Genomic DNA, 19,861 nt, shown 5'->3' on the forward strand with positions numbered 1-19,861 from the left:
CGGTGTGGTTGAAGTCTTTCGTTTAGATCCGAGTCGTTCAAAGAAGACAAGGACGTCCTCCTGTCGAAGTTGAAGCTGTTCAAGGGTAAGGACGAGCGCCCCGAGCCCGAACCGCCCGCTCCGCGGACCCGGAGGAAAAGCAGCCGGAGCGACGACAGCGCCGTCGACAGCCTCGACGAGGAGAAGAGCACCTGCAACAGGACGAGTTTGAAATCTCGGGCGGCGGTGTTCGAGCAAGCCAACCAAAGAGCGAGCACCGACTCGAACAAGAACAACAAACGGGAGGAGTTCGTGCGGATGAAGGACGAGGATACGTCGAGGTACGAGAGGAGGAGGCACACGTTCGAGAGCAGGGACAGGGACGGCGAGGAGGAGAAGTCGAGGAGGGTCAGCTTGGAGACGAGGAGTCCGAGGTGAGTAATGTGGCAGGAGGTGGAGTCGGTGTTGATCGATCCGTTCCAGGAAGGAGAAGTCGTCGCCGTCGTACTGCATCAAGGACATGAAAGCAATCTTCGAATCAAAGTCTAAACAATAATATTAAGTATTTATTCGTAGTTGGCTAGGCCTGTTGACCAAATCGTAGTCACTTTCGTCAATCAAATTTGTTGTAAGGACGAATATCAAAAGTGAAATTTGTAAATATTATTTTTTTAGAGCCTGTCAGAGGGACATTACACCATTGACTCATTCAGTTGCATTTTGTTTGTTACGTATTGTCGTTTTCTTTTTTTATAAAGCTGTAGTGTGAGCGTTTGCGAGGAGGAAGTCGGTGTTTATTTTTATACGGATGGTTGCATTGCAGAATACATATTAAGTTTTTTTTCAAGTTCAATCGTTACTTTGATATTAATGAAATGTGATAACCAATCATTTTGAACGTTTTGTTAACGAGTAAAGAAACAATGTTCTAGTGTAAGGCCTAAACGCGTACTTTTTATATTCTCGCTCTTGATAGAACAACGCCAAAACCCACTCTTTCGCATTTTGTTTTGGGGATTTTGATGTTACACTGTAGACTGACCTGACTTTATAATCATAATCCCGAAAGTCTATATTTGTAGCCAGATAATATAACAGAGAAAGTTGCATTATATGAAATATTAAAATAAAACATAGATATATAATAGACAATAACGAATTTCTACAGTATTGCACTCTTCTCCATTTAATTTATTTACATTGTAATATCATGTACATAGTGTAACTATGCTTGACATGCGAATAATTCATATTATGTTGAATAACTTGTGTATTATTGCGACTGTGTTGAAAAGCTCCAGCTTCAGTAAACCTCCATGTGGTACACCACACCTAATCCCAGTCCTCCGTGCAACCGCTACTCACCCGTCTAGGCGATTCATTAAAGCTGCAACATCTTTACGTAAATTATACGACGTAGATGATTTTTATATCTTTCTAATTTGTAGTTAACAGTGAAATTGAAAAGGAGTTGCGAGGAACCCAAATATGAAGGAAAACATTTCTAAGTCCGAAAACGTGGCGTGAAAGGTATGTTTGAATCAGTTGAGAGTTGAGATGAGAATAGTGAGGCCAACAGAACGGAGATTGGAGACAGTTTTTATAAATGGAAACTCACCGCTTCCGCGCCTCTAATTCTACCAAGAAAAAGTGTCGATTTATTCTTTCGACAAGAGTTTAATCAGTTCGTGGCGTAAAATTTTCCCTAAATTATTCCTTCGTATAACGTCGACGAATCTGATCCCTCCGTGGAGTCTCTTCTCAACGCTGACCAACTCGGCGAGGTAATCGCACACTTGGCTCTCCGTCAAAGTGGCGCCCTCTTCCTTCACGATGAAACCTACCGGGACCTCACCAAACCTGCGATCCGCTTTACCGACCACCGCGGCATCACAAATCTGCGGATGCTTGACGAGGATGGCCTCGAGTTCGACCGGAGATACTTGGGACGACTTGTACTTGATGATATCCTTGCACCTGCCCACGATGTAGATGGTGCCGGCGGGGTCGTAGTAGCCGATGTCTCCAGAGTGAACGAATCCCTCTGCGTCGATGGTCTCTTTCGTCTTTTGGGGGTTGTTCAGGTAGCCTTTGGTCACGGCGCCGGCGACGCAGATTTCGCCGTTCTGGCCGGGCGGGAGCGTGCGACCTGTTTCCGGGTCCGTTATTTTGACGCGGAAGCCATAAGCGACTTGACCGCCGCACCCTTTGCTGTTGTTAGAAGTGTGTATAGCTATTCCGATTTCAGTCATCCCGTAGACCACGTGCAAGTTTTGCAAATTCAGCCTGAAAAATACATTTCAACTGACATGTCAATTTGACACGTAATATTTAAGAGGCCGGGCGAGCAGTTTGACTAACCAGCATGAGAAGCAATCTTTGGTATGAGAAGTAACAGATTATCAGATTAAGTGACAATTCAAATGTACAGCGTGATCATAAAGGACTGTTTGAGTTGGCAGTACTGATTTTTACTTATAACTGGAGTAACTTCCGGTTGTGGACAACTTTACACTGGCAGTTGACAGTGACACCGAGGTTGATAGTTCAAGTTGTTTCTTTGCAGCGTTGAATGTTGATTTTCATACATATTGGGTGATTCAAAATGATTGTGGCCAAGTATGGCAACTATGTACGAAAATTTATGTGGCAACTGTGTGAATGGGGTAGAGTTGACATTTGTAGGACATTTCATAAGCGTGCATTTGATTTTTCCATTACACATTGATTTGACAACTTACAAAATTGCGCGACTGTGAACTGTCAAGGAAATGTCAACTCTACCCCACCCACACAGTTGCCACATAAATTTTCGTACATAGTTGCCATACTTGGCCACAATCATTTTGAATCATCTAATCACGGCCTCCTAGATTCATAAGAGACTCGCCTCTTATAAGAGACGAGTCTCTTATGAATCTAGGAGGCCGTGCACCTAATACATGACCTACAATTTTGTCACAGTTGATTTCTCGTCAAATATCTGTCAAAAGACGTATCCGGTTGCAGTACTGCAAACAGCCGAATAACAAAATGCTCTTAATTGTACTGCCAACTCAAACAGTCCTTTTTAAACACCCGATATTACATCAGGTACGGACTCACCGGCTACGCACTGTTTTCGAGTCCTCTTCGAAAAGGTGGGACCCCCCACTCCACACCTGCTTCACCGAAGACAAATCGTACTGATCGACCAGAGGACTGTTTGCTAGAAAATTGATCAAGGTAGGTACCAACATCAGTTGTTCCACTTTATATTTTTGGATGGTTTCTAAAAAAATTGTCGGCACGAAGTGATCAAAAATCGCGAGGGTTGCGCCCGAGTAGAGGGCGGCGTTCGTGATCAACACTCCATAAATATGAAACATCGGGAGAACTACAGGAACGACTTCTTTCTGTTTCATGCAGAGGAAATCGGGATCTCTGGAACGATTCAAATGAGATTTCGACCGATCTCCCAACACTCCCCTCACCTAGCATGAACTAAATTTGTTCGCAACATCTTGTAGGTGAACATTACACCTTTCGGCAAACCAGTTGTCCCGGAAGAATTCAAGATCAAAGCCAGTTGATCTTCTAAATCGACATTTTCTTCAAGCTGAAAAGATACCGACTTTTTGATCAGATCTGAATATGGAAAAATCTCATTTTCTTCGTTGACGGCATCATCAAAAGAAATAACCGCCTTGACAAAAGTGAACTCGTTCACCACTTTGAGAACGTTCTTTTGAGATTTGTCGGTACAAAAGACGACAGTCGGTTTGGATAGTGCGAACATATTTCGTAATTCGTCTGAAATTGAACAGATAGAGAGTGTCACCATCAAGATGACGAAACAAACACTCCGTAAATCCCGGACCGATCAGGTGCAAAGGAGCCGCCAAGAACAACCCCGCCAGATAGGCCACCATGACTTTGTGGGAGTTTTCGGACACGACTCCGACAACGTCGTCTTTTTTGACGCCCAAAAATCGAAGACTCGCCGCCAGATTTTTCGCCAGTTGGCACAACTGACCGTGAGTCAGTGATGCACCGGATCTTATGTCGATCTAAAGAATGATGCCACTACCAGACCAATTGTCCAAATTATTCTCTTACCAGAGCTGCGTTGTCGCGAAAGGTGTTGCAAGCCTCTAGAAGTAGTTTAACGGGAGAGTCACGGGAAATTTCCGATTCGTCGGAGGGACCCTCCAGCACCTTGGGCTCCATAATAGACTGGCAAATTTATTTAAGCACGCAAAGTACTGATTTGATAAGTGATGTTACGAGTAAGTTCAACTTCTTTGAAAACGTCGACAAGTAATGGAACTTTCGCTCGGCCACACACAGCGACCAAGTAGAAAAATGTGATTTATGCTTTTTGGAAACATCGAGAAGTAATGGAAATTGTGTGTAGACTACTCCACCCAAAGTGATTAACCCGTTACGTGATAGTTTACAGCTACACCTGAGCGAATAATTCTTTCTTTATGCGAACAAGAAATGATAATGTTTAATTTTTATTATTAGATGCAAAATAATTAAGGAAGCTTTTCTTGTTCAGTTGGCATTTACTAAAAATGGAATCTGTCAATACAACAGCCCAAATTCATGATTATATCAAGGCCACTATATATCCTATCAAATATTAATCTAATATATAAAATTCTCGTGTCACAGTTTTAGTTATCATACTCCTCCGAAACGGCTTGACCGATTTTGATGAAATTTTATATGTATATTCAGTAGGTCTGAGAATAGGTTGTTATCTATTTTTTATACCCCTAAGTGATAAGGGTGGTCCACCCCAAATTTATTTTTTTTATTTTTTGGACAAAGTTGTTTATTTTTATTTTTTTATGATGTGGCATTAAAAAATACGTACAACCCTAAATTTTCACCCTTCTACCATCAACCCCTATTTTTTAATAACGATATTAGTAAATCAATTATTTTCAACCTCGGTCGATAACTTGATCGTTCAGTTAATTCAGTGATTTCATATAACCTCAAAAGTACTCGACATGTTTCACGAGCTCACACCAATGATTTTTATTGTGTTACACATTGTTGGATTTGTCTCCGCCCCGATTAGCAGAAACATCGAATAACTAACGAAAAAAAATGTATGAAGAAAATTCATTTTGAAAGGTTATGTCATCTGTCATTGTCACTGTGCACTGCAATTGTCTTACATACTTTTGCATTGTACAGGGTGCGACAACATAACTTCCTTTTTTGAAATGCGCGCCATTCAGACTGTAATGGGGCGGGAGTGGTCTTATTCGGAAGCCGTGGTCCCGTGGTTTTAAAGATTTGTTGCCTATCTCTGTCAGCTGCCATCATGCGTTGGAAGCATGGAGGTAGTATTAACAGGAGGGAGCACTATTTAAAAAAAGCGGAAATGCCGCGTAAATGCGCACTGTCATAAAGTGGTACTAAATGCAGAGCGCACCATGTGGAAAGATCCCAGCAGAGGGCCAGCAGTGTCACTAACGCTTGCGCGTAGTTTGAGAAGAGTCATAAAGTGGTACCAGAGAGTGGCCGACTGATACCCCATCTAAAGCATTGACGGTATAGGGCTATAGGGAATGCTCCCTCCTGTTAATACTACCTCCATGGTTGGAAGAGTGGAGATGGAGACCCTGCATTTGCCGTCGAGGTCTACTTTTCAAACTGATATTCTGTGATCGCAACCCTTCCGAAATCGCTGCAATGTTGGGTCGTGTCCCGAACCAGAAATCATTTGTTACATGGGTCACTACGTTCAGACAAACCGGGAGTGCGACAAGACGAAGAACTGGAGTTTCACTTCAATAAGGGACAATTTGTAGTAGAGAACTCGCTCGCCAGACTTGGCCCCTTGCGATTTTGTTTATGGGTTTTTTTGAAATCTCGCGTTTAATCAACCATCTAAGGACCCTACAAGACCTGAAGGCCAACATCCGTGCAGAAATTGCACATCACGTGACGTGAATACGAATGAATAATCTCCGTCGAAGGGCGTAGTGCTTAGTATTAAATTAAGGTACAGTTGGTTGCAAAAAAAAACGGGAACTGTCAGAATAAAATTGACACATTTTTACAATTTTTTCATGGTGTGACCTCTTCTTACGAGAGATAAGTTAGAATTAGAGTCAAAATTCAGACATTTTTAGAAATTATTTGGTAGGTATTGTCGAGTAAACAATTAATTGACAAATGGACAAAACCAAATTTACATTAGAAAAATTTTCGTTTCCGGTTTTTTTTTGCAACCAACTGTATTAAATTTGTGTATGCATTAAATCATTAAATTTCAATTCATTTTAATTATTCATTTTATCTTAATAAAAAAACTTAATTTAATTCACCTAATAACTTAACACAACATTTATTGATTCTGAGGCGGTACGAAGTTCGCCGGGTCAGCTAGTAACCTATAAAGTTCTACTTTTTTTCAACCGATTCAATCACAAAATTGCTTATTAATTTAAAACATCAGTTACCAACTATTAGAAGATTACCAAAAGCTTGTAGACATTTAGCTGCAGATAAATTAAGCTCCATTATTAATAATTGTTTTTCGTCCGAATCCATATCTTTCTTTGAGAATCTTTTGCTTTTCTCCTATAGAGCTTTCAATGTAGCAGAGAAATCTGATGATAAGTCATTGAATATACCGGATGACTGAAGAAAAACTTTTGACGCTGTATCTTACTTACTTTTTATCCGATTTGAATGAATGACACATCAAATGATATTGTTCTAAAAACACATAATTGGTGCGATTCTGTTTTAAAATTTACCAATATTGCTTATAACAATGTTATAGTTGCTATGATATGAAGCTGTTGATTGGTTTGATCTATGCAAAATCAATATTGTTCAATAACAATATTGCTAAATTTTGAAACAGAATCGCACTAAATGTGTTTCGAAATTTTTTCCACATCTGTTTTTTGACAGACGATAGCCAACTTTTTTTTTATCAAATTACGCTGTATATACCGGTGTCCCAGAACTGCCGCATGATATTTTAATAACGTATTCTGGAGTGAAAATGAAGACTAAATTTGAAAGAATAAATGTCGAGGGCCGTAGGGTATTTAAATGGTACTATTAAAATTAACCAATCGTGTGAAGCTTTTTTCAACCTGTTTTAAGGTATATTAAGTAATCTGACTAGTTGCTAGGAAACAACTTACATTTACATTTTTCAAAATTCTTATAAATTTAGCTGCTCCACTGTATTTGACAGAAATGAAGTGTCAATGTGACATTATTTTTATAATAATAGCTGCGTTGAGGCACGTCACCCTAAGATGAAAACGTTAACACGTTAACGTTAAACGTTAACACGCTCCTTAAAACTAGGGAAAAACATTGAGGTTCATGTTTGACTGGAATAATACCTTAAAAAAAGCTGGTTTTTAAGCAGGGTAAAACAGAAAAGCAATGTTGTTTTGTTTTTTTAGAATTAAAAAAAAAGTTTAATAAACAATCAAAAACCATAACAGTTAACAATTCGTAGATGCTCTTATAATAATTGCTCAAAATGACCTCCATCAATTTGAATACAAAGGCGTGCTCGTCTTATTAAGCTTGCTTGGGCGCCTTGAATCATTTGAGGTGTAATTGTTGCCAAAGCTTCATGCAATCTATCATCCAGTTTCCAGTTGTTCTAAAGAGTTCACTGGTTCACGATAAATATAGTTTTTCATGTGACCCCACAAAAAATAGTCTAAAGGTGTGAGGTCAGGCGACCTAGCCGGCCAATATATTGGCCCACCACGTCCTATCCAAGAATCATGATATCTTCTATAATGCACTGAAGCACCATCGTGTTGAAACCAGAGATGTGCCAAGAATTGCAATGGCACATCGTCTAGAAGATCAGGCAATTCATCATAAAGAAAATTGGCATAGACTTCACCATTTAATCTTGGCGGAAATTCAAACAGACCAACCTGAAACTCTACAGTCGATATTTTATCTAATAATCGTTTGTTTATCAACACTTGCCAATGAATCTCCTAAAATCCCAGTCCACAGCTTGATGCTAAACCGATGCTGAAATGCATTAACATGAATTGTATGTGGATTTTCGTCTGCCCATACATGATAATTATGAATGCTAAATGTTCCGTTTCTTGAGAAAAAACATTCACCCGTAAATAAAATACTTTTTACAAAGTTGGGATTTGCTTCATGTTGTTGCAGTAATCATTCACAGAACTGCACTCGGAGAGGAAGATCTTCAGGCAAGAGATTTTGTACACGCGTATGATAAGCGTGTTGTCGATTATCTATCCTTTAGAATCCGCTGTGTTGTGCTTTTTGAAATGTCAAACATACTAGCGACGCTTCTAATACTTAACGTTCCGTCTTCCTCAAAAGCCTGAAGAACAGTCTCTTCATTTTGTGGAGTGCGAGCTTCTCGTGTAATACCACCAATTCCTTTAGTTTAAGGTAATAAATTCCCCGTATTCCTAGCGCGATTCACCAAACGCAAAAATACATTTGTAGTTGGATGTTCTCGAAGAAGAAAACGTGTAGCATAAGCTTCTACGGCTGCGTAAGCACTTTCACCACATGCAGCAGTAAACATTTTCAAAACTGTTCACTTTTCGATTTTAAGAAAAAATTATACTGTCAAAATGACGTTAAGAAATGTCACAGTGTATTTATCACGGCCTCCTAGATATGACAAGAGACAAGTCTCTTATCCGGCCCTGCGCGTCAGCAAAATGTTTGTGATTTCGAAATGACATTTAACGGGAGTACCTAAGCTCCCTCTTTTGAATCGAAGTTAAAAGCACAAAAATGTGTAATATTGGTTGCATACTTTTTAACTCAAATCAAGCATTAAACCCTTGTTAATCGTTGCAGTATCTCTTTTATTAAATTTTACAGTGTGTAGTTTTCGTTGTTCTTGTTTTCTAATTGCATAAATGGCAAAAAAAATGTTGTTAAAAAAATTAATGCTAGTAGGCAACCAATCGTGCACCGTACCGCAGCGCACTCTTCAAAACAAAAATAATGCCTTGAACTACGAATGCGCACGGCCGGATAGACTAAAAGTCTATCGTTATATCTAGGAGGCCGTGGTATTTATTATTCGATTACAGTGGACCAAATAATTCAACGAATTTTATCGTATTATGAAAATCCATGGAAATGAAATAAAGTAATGAGCTTACCTAATAAAGCAATTAACAAAGGTCTTATGATTGGTCAGCGAAAATCGCTTACGGTATAGATACTATAGGACCCTCGACATTTTTTCTTTCAATTTTAGTCTTCATTTTCACTCCAGAATACGCTATTAAAATATCATGCGGCAGTTCTGGGACACCCGGTATCTTTTTATTTGTTCTAATGGAGAATTTTCTTCTGAATATCCATACAGTAAAGGAATGAACAAACAATTAATTTTAATTGACAATTTAATTCATACACTAAAAATCCCAGAAACAGTGGTGTTTTTGTCACTATGACAGCGAAAAAAGTTTGCCCTAACTTTTCCAGCGACAAAACGGAACCTAACTTTTGAAAGCGTCTGATTCTAGTAGATCTGCATCATCGTACAGTTGCGGCCGTTGAAATCTCAGACAAGAAAGATTTAAACACTCTGTATAAATTCCGAAATTTGATTCGCGTAAACAGGATTTTCATCAAGGATTATAAAGTCAGTGTCAGTATTTGACATATTAGGTCAGAATCGCGCGTAAATTTGAAATGCCGCAATCATCTGATTTGCAAAAATGTGTTTGACTGAGGGACGGTGTGAGTATAACAGCCATTGCGAGAGAAATTAATGTGGATAATGTTTGAGTGACATTTTGAGAAACGTCACTTTCAATACCATTTACAAAGCTAAAAGTTTGGCGTTGTCAAAGTGTCTGAGTTTTCAACGGCCGCAACTGTACTTTTTCGTATTCATTAAATTGTCTTACCGAATTACACTCAAGCTTTTTTTTGGGTCGAAGTAAACTTGACATTTATAATTCGAGTTTTGTTGCCTGGTAATTTAACGAAAAAAACTGCCTCTGAAAAAATTACGAGTCCTACGGACGTACGTAATTTTTTCAGAGGCAGTTTTTTTCGTTAAATTACCAGGCAACAAAATTCTCATTGAAATGTCAAGTTTACTTCGATCTTTGACAAAAAAAAAGCTTTCGGGTAATTATAAGTGAAAAAAATTTAAAAATCAAAAATTAAGTAACCAAATTTGTAAACAATTCTAGTTGCTCAAAATTGCCTCCATGGTCCATGGACACTGTCAACACCTTCTACATAGAAACGCCCATCGTTGCATGCAGTAAAAAATTTTGGGATATTTCCTGACAGAAATGCACTATCCTTTTTCTTAACTGTTTTCGGGTGCCCCGTGAAGTCGAGTCAAATAAAAATTGTCTCGAATGTAACCCATAGAAAGGAATCTGTTGCGTTGCACTTGACTCAATAAGACCGGAACTGATTTGGTCGGGCTGAACTGCTGAACTGCCAGTTGTGATGCTTGGGTGGAATATGCTTCCTTCTGGTGCCTCACAGAGCGGTAGTCGCTAATGCTGGAGGAAGTTCCATTCGGATCGTCTAAGACTGGTAGGCAGTAGCTGGTGATGCCATCTTTAGGCGGTCGTTGGGAAATCTGCCGATAGATCTAATGAAGCCCTATATCCCGACTCGGCACCCCCCACTTTTATCAGGTTCAAACGTGCAAAATAATAGTTATTTTCGATATAAGGACGCTGTCACATCATTTTTCAGGTCAGGTCAGGTCAGGTCAGGTGTAGTCGGCGTTTTAATTTTCAATATGTATTTACTCTTACAATTTTGACAAGTGGTGCATAGTGGGGGGGTTCCGAGTCGGGAAATTAGAGCTTTGTTAAACTATCGGTGGTTCCGGATGTATTGTTGGTTGCAGTGACTGGCTTCCGACAGGTCGCTACATCACCCCCCCTCCCAGCGGGATGGTCGCGGAAGCGGACAGGGCGTTGGATGTTGCGTCTTGCGTCCAGATCGCGTTTGTTTGGTGTTGGTATCTGTTGTGTTTGTTGCTGTGTTTGGTGGAGTGATGGTGGGTTGTGGTGGGTCTTCATTGGCGACGTATGCGGGTTTGAGACGATCTGTCGAGACGGAGGTCGAACGACCGTTGAGGAGCAAGCGGAAAGTTCTGTGATCACGGTGGAGAACTTTGTAGGGTCCGTCGAATGCCGGTTGAAGGGGAGGTTTGACTGCGTCGTGGCGTAAGAAGACGTGGCTGCAGGTTTCCAAGTCGCGGAAAGTGAAAATGTGTTTGTTTCCGTGACTGCTTGTTGGTGTTGGACGGAGGTCGTTCATCAATTTTCTGAATTGTTGAATAAATTCGGGGTCGCTGAGGCGTGATTTGCTAGGGTTGAAGAATTCTCCAGGCAGACGAAGGGTTTGACCGTAGATTAACTCGGCTGTTGTGGCGGAGGCCGAAGGACAGATACGTGAACTCGTATGGTCCGAACGGTGTCGTGATTGCCGTTTTCGGGATGTCTTCGGGTGCGATGGTTTTGCGAAAAGTCTTGAATGTGCGGCACGGGATACTGGTCGGGTATGGTGCGTGCGTTGAGGGTGCGAAAGTCGCCGCAGGGTCGCCAAGAGGAGTCTTTTTTGGGTGCTAGGTGTAGCGGTGAAGACCATGGGCTTGCTGAGGGGCGGATGATGCCGTCATTGAGTAGTGCTTGAAATTCTGTCTTGGCTATCTGCAGTTTGTGTGGGTCCATTCGTCGAGTCTTACAAGAGATAGGAGGTCCTGGCGTGGTGCGAATGTGATGCACAGTGTCATGTTTGAGGGTGGTTCTGGTTTGCTGTGGGTTGGTTAGTTGCGAAAATTCTTTGAGCAGGCGGAGATATATTGAATCAGTGACCGCAAGGAGACGTGGAGAATTGGTCGCGGTTATGGTAGAGACGGTACGGACGCTGAGGGACGTCTGGGTGTCGATTAACCGTTTGTTGCGGGGGTCGATCACTAGGTTGAAGTGGCTCAGGAAGTCCATGCCGATGATTGGGTGTGTGACCGCGGCTACAATGAATTTCCAGGTAAATTGTCGTCATACACCTAAGTTGAGATCCATGGCTCGAAAACCAAAAGTTGTAATGGTGGAGCCGTTTGCGGCGTGTAGCTGGAACTCGGTTGCGGCGGGACGGTAGCGTAGCGTGCTGACGGGGTAAACAGATATTTCGGCACCAAGATATTTCCACCAAGAATCGCTCTTTTGTGGCGACGTCGACTACTGGGGTAACGGACCAATTGCCGCCGTGAGTGGTTCAGTACTTAGTTTTCCGCTTGGTAGAAACAAGGCTGGGTGCATTTGGTCGCTTTCCCCTTGAAGCGGTTGTGGTACCAGCAGATTGTGTTTTCTGGTGTGTCTTGTGGTGCCGGTGATTGGTTACGGCGCTGCTGGCGGTTGCATGCTTTGCGGAGCTCGGCTACTTCTTTACGTAGTTGCGCGAGTTCTTTGCTAAGGTCGGTTGTTGTTGCTATTTGAGTGGCGTCAATGTGTGGCGCAGTGGGCAACATCTCGTGGACCTTGTCTGCGAGTTCAGAATGCGTTGCTCTTCGGAGCTCGACAGGCGGGATATTAAGGCGGTCTTGAGTGCTTCGTATTTGTCAGTCCTAGGTAGTGTTTGCAGATTGTCGCGAACGACTTGTGTGTTCCGGAAGTCAAGGTTGGAGACCACGTAGTGGAACTTGGTGGTGTCGGCCGTGACGTTAGCTAGTGCTAGTTGGCTTTCAAGTTGCGAAAACCAAAGCGCGGGCTCGTTACTCCAAAATGGTGGGACTCGAACTGTGACGCGGTCTACCTCAGGGTTGCGGAGCGTAGGGGCCTCAGTCTGCACGGGAGCTGTGGGTTCGCCGTTGTTGGGCATGGTGCGCAGTCCAGGGGTCAGAAGTTGGTAATCAACACACAACACTCGCGAATGGTAACTACGTTGGCAGACTGGACTGACACTGCTGGGGGCACTTGGGAGCACTGAGCACTACTGGGGGGTACTTGGATACACTAGGGAGCACTGAGCACTTCTGGGGGCACTGGGGTACACTGACTCACAACTGAAGCACTGGAAGACACTACTGAACCACTACTGGAGCACTGTCTGTCGGGGTCACCACTGTTGCGTTGCACTTGACTCACTAAGACCGGAACTGATTTGGTCGAACTGAACTGCCGGTTGTGATGTTTGGGTGGAATATGTTTCCTTCTGGTGCCTCACAGAGCGGTAGTCAAGGGTTTGGGTCGCCATCTATCGGCGATCGCTGATGTTGGAGGAAGTTCCATTCGGATCGTCCAAGACTGGTAGGCAGTATGGCCCCTACAACTACGTTATGGTACCGACATCGTGGCCCACACATGACATTTAAAAGTAACCAGCAGTGTATAGTTGGTTGCATATATATGCATTTAAAAAAATTATTATGGCCCCCACAACTATGATGTATTCCGGACACGGAATCTTGGCCAACATTTTTTAGACAGTTCTAAAAAAAAATTATGTAAACCAACCATTAGTGTCATTAATACTTTATATACTTTAAAGTTTTTCTTGTGACATCAAAAAAGCAGGGAAATTGCAATTACAATTGCAATTATCGAGTCAAAAGTTGGGTTATGTTCAATAAAGGCCAGTTCACACATATTTGTCAGTTAAATGTCAGTTATGGCCAAGATTCCGTGTTTCGGTTCAATTGCCTCCTACGAAGTTTGACGGATGTTTCCGCACCCAGGAGTTTGAACCTATGACACGCCAATTGCGTGTCCGGTAGGGTTTTCTTTTTACGCGTAGGGGTTTCGCACAATGTGGACCGTGATTTCAAAATGAGGATAGATGCTTCAGATTAATGCAAAGATGTATTGGTGTTTCTGGTTCTACATTTGCTTATCAACTAACTTAAAACTAACGAAAATATACAAAAAGTAAATTCGCACCCCCTCTCCGTCATGGGTAGTACGCTGGTGGTCTTTTGCAAGATGTGACTGAGCCAGATGGCGGGACTTTCCCACTATTGTGAAAGAGACCACCAACGTACCGGCACCGGGGATGATTGTCGACAGGAATATTGGAAGCGGCGTCATAAACTAAATTGGACCGGCCGCTCCAACATTCCGTGTCCGGAATAGTACTCTCGTGTCAAAAATGGATTACTCTCTAGAATTCGAACTTTTAGGGAAATAACGTTTTTCATGTTGTGTGTAACTAGAATTTTCAAAAGTTATTATGAATGCCTAAGGTTGGTTACTTTGAATTGAGAGATTAAATCCAAATAAATATGCCGCCAGTAACCAAAATTGATTGTGAAACGAAAAATCATCTATCACTTAGCGAGAAATTAGTCATTTGCAATTGTTGCAATTAATTTGCTGTCTTACATTTTTGGGATATCTTTTGTTTGTCACCAGAAAGCACATAGCCTCCAACCTAACCAAATTTATGGCAACCTAGTAATCCTAGCAATCCTAGGGAGTAATCCATTTTTGACACGAGAGTAAATAAACCATTTTTTTTTATTCATAGAGACACTACCATACTTGTACTTGCCTTAATAGTTATTGTTTGTTTCTGTAAGTTTCTTATGTGGTCTTATTAGTGGTCTTATTAGTTCTAACACTTACCACGATGCTCAGGAATTTTCGGGATTCTATATAAGGTAAATCCCTTCTCATTTCTATTTTTACAACAACTGGGCATTTTTATTTACAATGAGTGGTTTTACGTTTTACAATAATTATTTTACAACGCAATGACAGTATGAAGTGACAGAACAAGTAATGAAGTGTAAATCATAGCCGGCTTTATTGATGAGATACACATATAGTAACTTCAGCGTTACCAACCATATTCTGGGCTAGCCAGATGTCGGTACCATAACGTAAAGTCGGTACAGGTTGCAAAGAAGCAGGGAAAAAAATTATGTTGGTAACATTTCTGGTAATTTACAACATTTATAGTTGGCGACGTTGGCGCTTCTTTCTTTCATGAGATTTGAAATCCCTGTCAAATTGATATAACGTTTACAAGGAGAACGTTTAATACACATAACCTAAAAGTCAGCAATTTGACAGTGCGTTTGACAGTTAACTAGAATCCCGACGCATACCAAACAAGTATCTGTTGCAATCGTTGCAAACATCGTTACATTAGGCAAATTTCTCAATGTCGGTTGCAAGATGCTTCTTTGAAACCTGTACCGACTTTAGTTGTAGGGGCCATAGTAGGCAGTAGCCATATATCTAATACTCCTATATGGAGCATTTGCTTTCAATTTGTGGACAGAGGAAAGTAGACGAAGATAGTTTCTATCCTTTCGTGCCACTTCGTGAAAATGCGCATGCACCGAAGTGCCGCCAACCTAAAGCTAGGGAGTTTCCCGTCTCCACTGGCATTTTTTTGACTTTTGCATTCGCTCGGCAAATTTTGCTCATCAAAAAAATGCCACTTTTAATCCTAATAAAACAATAATACTCGTAATGTGCTAATTTACACATCGGAGATCGATTGCTGCAAATGTTCAGTTTCAAGACTCATTTTATCTGCGTATTGACAAGAATAACATCAAAAGTTTTTGATGATGATTTTGTCTGAACCGGTTCGGAGTTTTTTTATTCAAATATCCAATTTCAAGACTGAGGAATTATTACAACTATGCAATAGTATGTTACCTAATACGTAATACATATATTGAACAAAATGAGACGTCATATAATTAAAAATTCCCCTTAAATAAATGTAAAAACGCTTAACTGGTAAAATTTTTCATTTAAAAATTAATTTTGTTGCAAACTTTTCCTTTTGGTATTTCAAAATTAATTACTTATTTGATTGTGTGAATTTTGGCATTGTAAAGTTGCGCTTGCGCTTTTGAACCAAATAATCCGTAAGATGCAACTTATGCAGACATTAATATCTCTGTCTCCCTTGCTCTGTCCACGAAACGTCCATGCAGTAAAATAGGGAATGCTCCATATAGGAGTATTAGATATATGGCAGCATGATCAACTTCATTAAACTATGTTATGGCCATCCCAAATGTCGAAAAAACGTAAACCAAATGACAAGTCGATGATGGACATAGACAACACAGTAAACCTATAGAACGCAAACTCCCATAGTTTTTTGTGTACCGACGCCATCTACTGGCTTGTGGTAGGTGCAAAATAAGACACAGCCAGCTGGATATCCTGGCTTTTTTATTTACTTTAATTTTCAAAATAATTTATTTATGAAATTAAAAGACCACTTAATTTGAAGTTTTTATTTTCAATTTTTTTCGATACATTTCCATTGCATTTTTATAAATTTTGGTTTGGCATTTCTTTTCCTCACCTTCAAAATTTTGCTCTTTATTTTGACATCGAATTTTGCATGTAACGTTTTCGGTACATTGCAGCCCGTAGTTTCAGCCCGAATTTTGGATTAACATTCTGGCTTTTTATAATTTTGATTATGCTCAGCTTTTCTCATTTTCTTTTTGAAACTTTCACAAGAATTTATATCTTCATTACTACATAAAACAGGATTTACATAATTTACTTATAGCGTCTTCAGTAGAAATATCGTAGATTAGTAGATCGGATGAAAATTCTATAAAAAATAGTTTTCAGTTAAAATATAATTATCAATATTTTTTTACTATTACTGGAAGTAAGTCTGGACTGGAAAAGCAGGGAAGTTGTATTGAGTCGAGGGTACGGCCACATTCAGCAATCTATTGTTCGTGCCGAAGTATTTGCTGGTAAAATGAAGTCCACACACAGTGTAGCTGTTATAAGTACCTACATTTTCATAGGCTACAAAGTTGATAACTGCTTGTTACCCGTGTTTTTAATCCGTTCCATAAAATGCCCAGGATATTTAATTGGATTTGAAAATCTATGGCGAGTTCCACCTTTGCACTCTGCAAATTCTCGCAACAGTAGATTTATTATTTAAGACTTAATATGTCAAAATATATATTTTTAAAAATTTTGGCATAAGTTTCCGCGATTTTTATTTTTATAAAACGGCAGCGTCCCCTGACGGCTTGTGGTGGGTGCGTTTCCAAAAAAACCGATAAAATGCATAGGAGTTTGCGTTCTATAAGTTTACTGTGTTGTCTATGATGATGGACATAGACAACACAGTAAACCTATAGAACGCAAACTCCCATAGTTTTTTGTGCCCCGACGCCATCTACTGGCTTGTGGTAGGTGCAAAATTAGACACAGCCAGCTGGATATCCTGGCTTTTTTATTTATTTTAATTTAAAGTAATTTATTTATTAAACTAAAAGACAACATTTATTTTGAAGTTTTTATTTTCAATCTTTTTCGATACATTTCCATTGCATTTTTATAAATTTTGGTGTGGTATTTCTTTTCCTCAATTGCGGCAAATAGAAATTTATCGCATCCTTGCCTTGCATTGAATTGCTCTTTATTTTGACATCGAATTTTGCATGAAGTTTTATACGTTTTCGGTACTTTGCAACCCGAATTTTGGATCGACATTCTGCCTTTTTATAATTCTGAATATGCTCAGCTTTTCTTATTTTTTTTTTTAAACTTTCACAAGAATTTATATTTTATCATTACTACATAAAACAGGAGTTACACAATTATAGTGTCTTCAGTAGAAATGTCGTAGATCAGTAGATCGGATGAAAATTCTATAAAAAGTAGTTTTCAGTTAAAATATAATTATCAATATTTTTTTACTATTACTGGAAGTAAGTCTGGACTGGAAAACGAGGGAAGTTGTATCGAGGGTACGGCCATATTCGTTCGTGTCGAAGTCTTTGCTGGTAAAATGAAGTCCACACACAGTGTAGCTGTTATACCTACACTTTCATAGGCTCCAAAGTTGATAACTGCTTGTTACTCGTCTTTTTAATCCATTCCATAAAACGCCCAGGATATTTAATTGGATTTGGAAATCTATGGCGAGTTCCACATGGTTAATAATTCCTTTGCAGGGTGCAAAGTCGCACAATAGTAAATTTATTACTTATGACTTAATATGTCAGAATATAATTTTTTAAATTTTGGCATAAGTTTCCGCGATTTTTATTTTTATAAAACGGCAGCGTCTCCTGACGGCTTGTGGTGGGTGCGTTTCCAAAAAAATGGGGAAAATGCATAGGAGTTTGCGTTCTATAGGTTTACTGTGTTGTCTATGATGATGGAGATGAAGTGGCGATATCTAGTGAAATTTAGAATAACCACACATTTAAAAAGTTAAATATCAGGTTATGTTATATGCCATTTCCATATATGTCCATTTCATTGTCAAAAACTGTCAGTTTATACGTTTTCGTCGTGGAACTTGATCATTTCGGAGTAAAACGATGCAAGAATTACAGAATTCGAGGTTCTAAGACGCTAACTTTCCTCCAAATACGTTTTTACACACGCAAATATGAAGGATCACAGCAAACCCGCCCCGAATCGGAATTTCGTCGTGGAGCTTGAACATTTCGGAGTAAAACGATGCAAGAATTACAGAAATCGGGGTTTTAAGACGCTAACTTTCCTCTAAATACGTTTTCACACCCGCAAGTATGAAAAATCACAGCAAAACCGCTCTGAATGGGAATTTCGTCGTGGAGCTTGATCATTTCGGAGTAAAACGATGCAAGAATTACAGAATTCGAGGTTCTAAGATGCTAACTAATTTTTCAGGTTCCTGCCATAGTGTCATAAAGGTATAAACTGACAGTTTTTGACAATGAAATGGCATATAACATAACCTGATATTTAACTTTTTAAATGTGTGGTTATTCTAAATTTCACTAGGTATCGCCACTTCATCTCCATCACATGACCAACTTCATTAAACTATGTTAACGAATTTCTTTTCTAGTACCACAAATTTCCCGAAGAACCTCAAACCATTTAGCTCTAACTCCACTGTCGCTGGGAAATTGAAATAAAGGTTTTTCAGAATTGCCACAAATAATGCATTTAATGAGCATTTTCAGAGTTTTTTGATTGACAAAATTCCAAATTTGACGGCAATTTTACCTTGATGTCTGACAAACAGATGGCACCACTTCATCACTATCCCATGGCCTACTAAATCTGAACTGCGCTGCACTTATTATGGCCGTAACAAAGCTCGGATTTTCAATGGAGCAATTGTTTCCGCTAACCTCAAAAAATTCACCCTTAACCAACTCCATCTGTTAGCGAAATAGAAAAGAAAAATGTAATTTGAATTGAAATTATCCAATCACAATCACGTAACGTGTTTATTTTGTTAGGTTAACACTTTCTATTTTGTCATTTTGACGCGAAATAAATTTTCACGAATACGTTTCATGAACGTAAGAATACCTAATAATTACAATAATCAAATTATGAAACATAATATTTATATATAAAATGGAATTGCAAAATCTGAAAATGGATAGAGCACAGTAGAAAAATTAAAAGTAAAACTATCTATCTGCAGGAAGACAATACCTTTCTCGTAAGTTTATAATTTTAGAACCTTCCTACTTGTGAGTTTATTCTGAATGGATTTCGTTTTTATGTAATCTGTTTTTTTTTTATAAACAAATGTTTAAAATTGGTTTCATTACTAATTGGATAATAACTTTACAAATTTTATCTTTGTGTTTATCACAGGTAAATATGGAATTCTGTATTAAATGTGGATGCAAGTGGTTGACAAGGATTTTTTGGAATTAAATGTGATAAAACTTGTGTGGCAATATTAGCCAAGTCTTTTAAAAGCCCCACAAATTCACAGACCCCACGGTCTTGAAGCCAAACTAATCGTAACAAGGGTCCTGGAGTTGCTGTAGATAATAAAGAAGAAACATGTATTACAGTGAAATGTTTCATTTAGTTTTTTTTTTATAATTTTATCAATTTTGGATTTGGTTTGGAGGTTGCTGGGAATTTGAAAA

The 19,861-nt window shown here is 39.5% G+C and overlaps 2 protein-coding genes across 4 annotated transcripts in view; one reads left to right on the top strand and one right to left on the bottom strand.

Moving 5' to 3' along the window:
• The window catches only part of CdGAPr (GTPase-activating protein CdGAPr), a 27,042-nt gene extending 25,798 nt beyond the window's left edge, over positions 1-1,244 (top strand). The window contains 2 exon segments of the mRNA XM_069044774.1: positions 27-413; positions 463-1,244. Of these exon segments, the coding sequence (XP_068900875.1) occupies positions 27-413; positions 463-535 (460 nt within the window). The 3' untranslated portion in view covers positions 536-1,244.
• LOC138128587 (luciferin 4-monooxygenase-like) lies at positions 720-4,425 on the bottom strand. Of its 3 annotated transcripts, none has more exons than XM_069044787.1 (4): positions 3,453-4,425; positions 3,085-3,402; positions 1,598-2,265; positions 720-1,366 (listed from the first exon to the last, which is right to left on the bottom strand). In XM_069044787.1, exons 1-3 carry the CDS (start codon positions 3,800-3,802, stop codon positions 1,638-1,640), a joined length of 1,296 nt encoding a protein of 431 aa, XP_068900888.1. In that variant the 5' UTR covers positions 3,803-4,425; the 3' UTR covers positions 720-1,366; positions 1,598-1,637. The 3 variants fall into 3 exon arrangements, with proteins under 3 accessions (XP_068900888.1, XP_068900889.1, XP_068900887.1); XM_069044788.1 differs by having other exon boundaries at positions 720-1,375; XM_069044786.1 differs by having other exon boundaries at positions 720-2,265.
• Between the last annotated feature and the right edge of the window lie 15,436 nt (positions 4,426-19,861).

Source organism: Tenebrio molitor, chromosome 4 (assembly GCF_963966145.1).
Source record: "Tenebrio molitor chromosome 4, icTenMoli1.1, whole genome shotgun sequence".
Classification (NCBI taxonomy): domain Eukaryota; kingdom Metazoa; phylum Arthropoda; class Insecta; order Coleoptera; family Tenebrionidae; genus Tenebrio; species Tenebrio molitor.

Coding starts and splice junctions, on each gene's coding strand:
- LOC138128587 (XM_069044787.1), bottom strand. CDS start 3,802: ATGGTGACACTCTCTATCTGTTCAATTTCAGACGAATTACGAAATATG. Junction 3,403..3,452: donor ACAAATTTAGTTCATGCTAG/GTGAGGGGAGTG, acceptor GAATCGTTCCAG/AGATCCCGATTTCCTCTGCA. Junction 2,266..3,084: donor TCGAAAACAGTGCGTAGCCG/GTGAGTCCGTAC, acceptor TGTATTTTTCAG/GCTGAATTTGCAAAACTTGC.